Raw genomic sequence first — 8603 nt, forward strand, 5'->3', positions numbered from 1 at the left:
TTGGAAAAAAATCCATAGGTATTTTTATAACCCAACCTATTTTAATTTCATGGAGCACAGCGATTAAAATATTTCAATTCTTGAGAGTTACTGCTTAATTTGTATTTATAGCAGAGTAAGAAATTAATTTATCATCACCCCTGGCTCTTTTTCAGATCTGTGTGAAAGGACCCAATGTGTTCAAAGGTTACTTGAAAGATGAAGAGAAGACAACGGAGGCGCTGGACCAGGAGGGCTGGCTGCACACGGGAGACATTGGGAAATGGTTACCTGTGCGTACTGCTCACACACTCAGTTCTCATGGCCACTGTATTATCCCATGTAAATTTTCAAGGACTGAACTTAAATTTCCAAGCAGATTTATCTTTGCAGAGGATTAAGTTTATATTTGGCCGGGTAAGCTTGATGTGTCAGTGGAGCGTTTGAAAGCGCAACAGGCAGTGGAAAGCTCTGTTAAAGCCAGGCTGCTTGCTGGGTCTCGATGGTTAAATAACTTCTCTGGGAATTCTCATTTCTTTCTCCTGACAGAACGGGACTCTTAAAATTATTGACCGGAAAAAGCATATATTTAAACTTGCTCAGGGAGAATATATTGCACCGGAGAAGATAGAGAATATCTACATCCGCAGCGACCCTGTTGCCCAGATCTATGTCCATGGAGACAGCCTGCAGGTAAGAAACAAGTTTTCAGAAGATCTTACTTTTCTCTTTGTAGGCAGAAGACAGGGAGCTGGGCATGAACGAGGGGAAAGTGGGAGTGGATCACACCACAGTGTCTCCATCCTGCTCTGGAGCTGGCTACCAGCCAGGCAGGAGCTGTGCTGCTGGTGTGACCCTGAGCAGCTTGGAGCAGGCTGTGGCCAAAGATCAAGCCTTTAAATTGGCTTTGGTGCCATCCTTTGGGTCTCTAATGCTGTCCTTTGCCACTGTGCCTGCGGCATGCTGGGCCAAGGCAAAGCCACTGCTGCCTTCCCACCACTGCCTGCTCATTCTGACCAACCCTGTCCCGTTTATTTGCACATTTATACACACACGAACAGCTTCTGAAACCATGCAATTCATCCTCTGCATTCACTGCCCACAAACATGAGCTTTCCCTTGGCATCAGAGTTTGCCTGGGACTTGCAGGGCTGTGAACTGCAGGTGTATAAATGACAGGGGCTATGTTCTGCTCTGGTATTAATGTCCAAGCACAACACAAACCCAACTGAGGGTGTTAAAATTGTTGCCAAATGCAGAAACAGTGACAGAGAACCCTTTTATCTGAGAAAAAGGCACAGACATTAAAATATGCTCCACTGTGGCACGTTAGCAAATTATTGACATAATTAAACATGAAGTGATAAACACACAGAAATTCACTGGACTCGTGTATTCACTTGAATGTGGTTCAGCTTTTGCCTGCAACTCTCCTTCTCCTTCCCCTGCAGGCCTTCCTGGTGGGAATTGTGGTGCCCGATTCTGAAGTTATGCCAGGCTGGGCAAAGAAAAGAGGGTTTGATGGAACATATGCAGAACTCTGTAAAAATAAGGTTTGTATCTGCAGGGCAGATGTTTTTTCGCTGCAGCATTATGTGTGCACAATACTGTGTCTGAATAAGACCTGTCATGAGTCTTCTCTGTGACCAGTGACAGGACCTGAGGGAGCAGCATGAAGCTGTGTCAGGGGAGGTTTAGGTTGGATGTTGGGTAAAGGGTCTTCAGCCAGGGGGTGGTTGGGCACTGAACAGGCTCCCCAGGACGTGGTCACAGCACCAAGGCTGACAGAGCTCAAGAAGTGTTGCTTGGACAGTGCTCTCAGGCACATGGTGGGATTCTTGGGGCTGTCCTGTGCAGGGCTGGGAGTTGGACTCGATGGTCCCTGTGAGTCCCTTCCACCCCAGGACATTGTGTGATTCCATGATAAGGATCCCAGCCTTATTTACACGTGTTCTGTAATACTGAGTAACTGCATTGGATCACATCAGTGAACCCTGATACCACTGAACCATCCCACTGGTGTCTGGGGGCAGTGATTCTGCAGCACAGCTTGGCAGATGGCTGAAGCATTGTAAATTAAACAGCTATGTCACATAGCTGGTTTGACAATAGAACTTTACCTTTCATACCAAGGAGACAGATAATATCACCACACAAGTTATTTAATGTTTGTACTCTTCATTAATAGAATATTTGTTAGTTATGTATTAACTCTCAATAAAGCACTTGAACTTTATTCAGAAACATGTTTTTTGATGAATCATAGAATCAACAATGAATAAACAGTGAACAATAGGATGAAGAATGAGCAATAATTGCATGCAAGGTTGACTCTGATAATTCATGAGGAATTTCTGTGTTTTAACCCAGGAACTGAAGCAAGCAATAATGGAAGACATGGTACGGTTGGGGAAGGAGAGTGGGCTCCACTCCTTTGAGCAGGTAAAATGAAACAATTAATACATCATTCAGTGGGGTCAGACAGGCAATTTTGTTTGTATGGAAGAGGAATTTGTCAGCATTTATTATGTTCCTACAAATCCTTGTTGCAGCTGCACATGATGTTTTTGGAAAGAGCTTTATTGCTGGCAAGTTACATTTGTTCCTTTGAAAAAATGTATATGCTGTGATTCTGCCTCCCAGTCGTGCTTGAAGTTTGAATTAAAGTTTTGAATGAAAGTTTTGGGTGCAGAGGTCAAAATCTAAATCAGGCACATGGATAATCTCCAGACTGACAACCAGAGGTCAAGATAAACATCTGCAGGAGTCTGACTCTTCTGCCACTGAAAGCTCCGTTAGAAACTGGGTCACTAATTACCGGTCTTATACCCGACCTCAGAATGCTTCTGGTTTCTTTATTTTCAGTCTGGGCACTAATTCTTTCCGGGTGCTTCTGTAAATACTTCTGCAACAGAGCTACAAACACCTCAGGAGAGATCTGAAATCAGCCGTGGATTATACAGCATTAAAACCACAGCAAAATTATCCACCCCATTTTAAAACGTCAAAGGCTTATTTCTGTTAAAATAATGAACGTCTTAATTGTTACATATAATTAGCAAGGGCCCTTTTTCTTTTGTTTGCACTGTTTCTGGGTGATAATTCTAATGAGTAATTCACCACATTGGAGTGGAGCAGAAGCATCGTTAAACATAACCCTGTTATTCTTCATTTCTCAGTTACCTATGTGAATGAAATGATAGCCAAAAGAAATTAATTTAAAAAAATTCGATATAAAGCACAGTTTATAATGCTCATAATTGTCTGTGCTAGTATGTCCTGTTTGCCTTTGCCATGGTTTTCACAGTATGAAATATTCTCAAGTAATCAATTCTACCAGCAGTTTGTGATTAATAAAGTATGAAGTAGTAGGAAAGCCTTGCCATCTTTCTAAAAACTAGAATAAAATAATAATAGATTAGAATAAAAAAATACACGTTTTAATTGTCAAAACTAAACAGCTTCAAAACTTCATCTCTCTTGCAATATGTAATCTTAAAATCAAACTTTAAGCCAGATATTGTAGCTGATGTTCCTGTGGAATGGGATCCCCTGCTTGTGTGGGATACTCTTTATCATCCCGGTCCTCATCTGCACTTGGATCTCTGTCTTGGAAATTTCAACTCTGGCTTTTAAAACCATCAGCTTCCAGGCTCTGAAAGCTGGTGCAGCAAGTGGGGGAAGCATTAATAGCATGAATTCTGATTTCATGAAGGATGTCACGGGGGGAGGAATGGGAACAGAAAATGGATTTGCAGCCTATATTCCTGCAACTCCCAGCCGAGCAAACTGCAAAGCAGTCTGTCTTGGGGAATCACAAAAGCAGCAGATGGCTGGGGAATTTTGTCTTAAATCAGTGGACTCTGACCAGTCAGGCAGCAGTTGCCTGCTTTCTCCCACACCAGCAGGGGAAGGAGAAGCTCGCTCCCATCTGTGCTGCCAGGCTCCCCGCTGTGCTGGGAGCCAGCCCCTCCAACAAGGGCAGCCTTGTGAAACGCTGTTTGCACAGGCTGGGGGATTTTATATCGCTGTAATTAGCTCAAATCCTCTTCAAACATCATCATCATCATCATGCACACACTTTGTGCCTGCAAAGCTTCGTGATAATTTTGTGAGACTGAATCAGTGCTGCTTACTTGTGCAGCGGGTTAAGGTGGTGTTCCCTGGCACAGCTCCCTGTCCTTGCCCGCTCCCCCATCGCCCTTGGGCTGTGTGACCCTGCAGGGACGACACCCCATATGGTGACACTGTCCCTCCTGTGCTGCCTCGCTGTGCTCTGGCCTTGGTTTCCTACAGAAAAGAGGTTTATGTGCTCATTTTCTTGGAGAGCTCCCTTCTGTGGGCAGGGGAGGGAAACCCTGGGGAAGAGTGCCCTGGACTCCAGGCACCGCCGGAGGGAAGCACAGCATACAAAGTTACACTTATCCAGTGTGGTGCCTGTAACCTTCACTATAAATATGTCCCTTTTTTATTTTAGGTCAAAGCCATTTACATTCACTCTGATATGTTCTCGGTACAGAACGGTTTGTTGACACCAACATTAAAGGCCAAGAGACCAGAACTAAGAGATTACTTCAAAAAGCAAATAGAAGAGCTATATTCAAGCATCTCCATCTGAAATCACAGGAAGAAGAATCTCCTGAGTAATGGACTTCATAGCAATATTAGAATAATACTCAAAAAGTACAGAGCCAGAATGACACTGCTGAAATGGATAAGCACCTGAATCTTATATTTGAGCCTTTCATTGTTCTAGGATTTCGCCACTAACCACATTTTTCCTTCTTTTTTCCATCAGGTGTGATACGATTTCTTTTTTACTCTATGCACAGGGTACTACTAAGAATTATGCTAAATTGCCACAAAATATACAGACATTTCAATCTATGACTAAATTATGGAAACTTATTAATAACTACAAACATTTCTAATTAAAATAGGGAAAATTTCAGGTGTGTCTGTTAATATTTGATTGTATATAACCTAATACATTAAAAACTAAAATTATGGATAATTCAATAATGTGGTCTACCTCAAACAATCAGTGATCGATGGTGAAAGTCTATTTTCTCTGATTTGGAACTTCAAGATGGATATTGGTTTATATATGAAGTGATAGTTTTTATATTTTCCAGGACATAAATGACATTGATTTGATTTAATCATTAATGACCTAACTAATGACCAGAATAGAAATAGGAAGGAATCTCCTGCTATTTGTACTTAATAGACCTATTAGTATATTACATCTAACGGATAAATGTTACCTTGAACTTGCAAGAACAGGGTAGGCAGCGATAGGATAGAGTTCCCTCTATTTCCTTTTCATCCCAAGGCAGTTTATCCATGGCATGCTGATTCTGCACTCGGGCTCCTCCAGCCCAGTGCACTCACGGACATCTGAACTGCTCAAACTGAGAAGGTTGCAAAAGCATTGCTGGCTCTGAGGCAGCTTTCGGTGGGAGTTCACGATAATCCACACGCTCCCAGTCCCCAATTTGTTACTTTACATGCTGCTAGTCCTCCGTAGTCCAGCTGGACTAACTCCCTCTCGGAAACAGCGCTGAAGAAACGGAGCCCAGGGAATAAGCTGTGATTCTGGATGGGGCTTAGCACAATGAGTGGGTTTGGGAAGAGGCCAGCCTGAGGCGCAGCAGTGGAGGGCATCCTTTGTCTGGCCACGGAAGGGGAAGGAATACTGCTCCCAAAGGGCCATGGGGATGGTGAAAGGCTGTGTTAGCCATCCCTGTGCCAGGTGTCACGGGACGGCAGAACACTGGATGTGGTGGCAGAAAGGCCTGCTGAGAAAACATCTCCATGTCCGGACGTCTGGAAGCATCAAGTCCCCCTGGCATCACTTCCAGTGGCCTCTCTGGAATAAGCAGCAAGTTGTCTGGATGAAACCTTAGATTTCTGTGGTCATCAGAAAGCAGAAAAGTCTCACAAGGAACAGGAACAGACTCTAGAGCTCTTTCCTGATACAAAGCACGGTACAAAACAGTGAGAAAACTGTCATGTCAAGTCGCTTGAATACGTGGGCTGTCGATGGCTTCTTTCTGCTAAACAGGATCCTAAATATCTGTGTGTATTGTACTAGCTGCTGTTTGCTGCACCAGTGCATACTAGCATGGAGCTGTGCCTGCTAGATCTCTACTAGGACAGTGAAAGCACACTTATTTTTTTCTCTTAAACTGGAATCCGCTGTAGACTTTTGAAGCTAAAGGTTAAAATTTTTAGTCTAAACGGTCTCTTATTTTCCCTCTGAAATTCCGTTGCATGCTTCCAAATGAAATAAATCGAATTAATGGGTTAGTGTTACACCAAGACTGATTTATTGAAGTGATTTCAGAATAAAATGATACAAAGGAAACCGCAGCAGTAACGTAATGACTCATAAAGAACGTGGCAATTTGATTTATCAGATGTGCAAGTGTTTGAATCCCTTTTTGCGCCCGATTCCTCATTTGATTCCAGCGCAATGACTCATATCAGTCCAAAGCAACTACGAAATATCTGGGATCTGCTGGGATCACACATTCATTTTTCACCAACATACGCAGCAACAGCATCCCTGGGGAATTGTGTGCACCACGTCAGCAGAGCACAGGAATTACTGTGTCAAATTTGGCTCTTTAGGTCAAGTCAGAAAGGATTCTTATCTCGGCGGAGTCTAGTTCATCTCCTTTTTGTATCAGCCAAAAGACAGTCATTACATACACAAAGCTCCAAAGCAATGGAGAATTAGATTCAGTACAATTTCCTGTCTGTTTTAATGCAACAGGGTTTTAAAATAAAAAACCCCAAAGCCTAGTCATCCCTAGAAGTAGAGAAAAGCTACTTTTTCACTGACCTTTTTCTACCGTTCAATTTACTTTTTTCCTAAGGTGATTACAGGCTTTTCAGGACAACTAAACTCTGTGTAAGTATAAAAGATCCCACTATAAGTTTATTTACAGCTTAGGTGGCTGTTATTTTTACATATATAATGCTTTTGGTATTTGATGCAAAATGTCAGATGCACAAGAGCCAAAGAGATGAACACTGAAAGAATAAGAAATAAAAATACAGACTTGGCCACATTAGAATGATGCAAAATCTGGGAGAAATTGTGTTGTCACACCAAAAGTGTGAATACTTTCAGAACTTGTGAAAAGTTATATAAATAAACTAAAAGCTCTCTTTTATACTTTCTTGTGTAATCAGATTTTCCTCGGCAGGTCGCTCTCTCTCGCCATAATCATAACAGTGCTATAAGAGATTAACACTTGAAAAGTGTAAGGCATGAGCTCAGCACAATCTTGCTTCTTCTCAAATTCCAGGAATATTTATTTTGCATCGAGCTTTCTTAAACTGAAACACTTCTTGTGACCACCAAGGAAAAATAATCCCCAGGGCTGTCCAATAACCAGTTGTTTGGTTTTTTGGGGTTTTTTTCCCCTCAAGATAACTAATTACAAAATTAGTTTCTACTGTTCATCTTATTTAAAGAGCAGAGACTCTTTTTGCAGAGTACTGCGTTCTCGGACATGTTAAACGTTGGGAGGTTCTTCCTGAGCCTGGTGCTATGCCTCTGGAATCACTGGAAGACTCTCATATTTAAAAACCAGAAAAAAAATACATTTTCCAGGAAGAGAATCTTGCTTAGTTATGTATTTTGTATGTTCTTTGCTCAATGTGTTGCACAGAGAAAATACCATTCTGCCAAGACGCACCAAGTGTGAGCAGAAACCAGACCAGAGTCTTAACCCCACGTGGGCAGGAAACACATGGAATAATCTGTCCCGAAAGGCACATTTGCAGTTTAAAATGCTTGACGCACATCAGGTGAGAGAGAGACGGTGAGTTTTTGTTGATAAAGTACTATTTTGCAATCTGTCCTCACTGTTAGTCAGCATCTGTCAGCATCAGTAAAGTCCAGTCTCGTTTTTGCCATGAATATGAAATTTCTCATGTATAACAAAATAATCTGACTCGATCTTCTGGAATTAAAAAATTAACTTAGATTTTTTTTTTTAATTTTATGTGTGTTAAAAGCACAAACTGCTGATCTATATGTAAATAAATGCTACAAGATGAATGTAAACTGGGAAAGAATATACTATTTTTGCATGGTAGTAGGTTACTTAAAGACCTCTTGATGCCTTACAGAGAATTTGGAAAAGCATTTTATTTAGAGGCAATTCTATTGGCATACTTTTTGTATTTTAGCTCACTTTGGTTTTCTCTGGGGGAAAAAAAAAATCAAAATTGGATCTTTGTTTCTTCTAGGAATTAACATTCTTCAGTATTTTGCATATGTGGTGGTTTCTACATCACCCTTTCTCCTGTGAAATGGGGAGGCTTTTCAGAGAAGAGATCTAGATGCTTGTAGTCTGGGAGGGAAAAAGGTTTAGATCCCTGGAATTGCTCCAAAATGAAATGTTTTCTGAGGCATCTGGAGCCCCTTTAAGCCCTTCATTTCAGCTTTTTGTTATGTATTTTAGCAAAGTAAAAGCAGTGAACAAATGAGGTATTTTGGTGAGTGTTGCTTATTCTATTTTCAACTGAAAGTGAAGGGGGTTAAAATATAACGTATACATTTGTGTAAAAAAAATCTTAACTGTAATTAAAGATTTTTCAGTTTT

General features: G+C 41.4%; 1 protein-coding gene across 5 annotated transcripts in view; it reads left to right on the forward strand.

Annotated features, from left to right (window-relative positions):
• Positions 1–6297, forward strand: part of ACSL6 (acyl-CoA synthetase long chain family member 6) — a 50680-nt gene extending 44383 nt beyond the window's left edge. For all 5 annotated transcript variants that reach the window (XM_027747715.2, XM_027747713.2, XM_027747716.2 and 2 more), the window contains exons 17-21: positions 156–272; positions 529–672; positions 1431–1532; positions 2350–2421; positions 4457–6297. In XM_027747715.2, the coding sequence (XP_027603516.1) occupies positions 156–272; positions 529–672; positions 1431–1532; positions 2350–2421; positions 4457–4597 (576 nt within the window). In that variant the 3' untranslated portion in view covers positions 4598–6297. The remainder of the gene's footprint in view (positions 1–155; positions 273–528; positions 673–1430; positions 1533–2349; positions 2422–4456) is intronic.
• The last annotated feature ends 2306 nt before the right edge of the window (positions 6298–8603 follow it).

The sequence above is a fragment of the Pipra filicauda genome, unplaced genomic scaffold, assembly GCF_003945595.2.
Source record: "Pipra filicauda isolate LSUMZ 115617 unplaced genomic scaffold, ASM394559v2 scaffold89_size2521313_pilon, whole genome shotgun sequence".
In the NCBI taxonomy this organism is placed as follows: Eukaryota; Metazoa; Chordata; class Aves; order Passeriformes; family Pipridae; genus Pipra; species Pipra filicauda.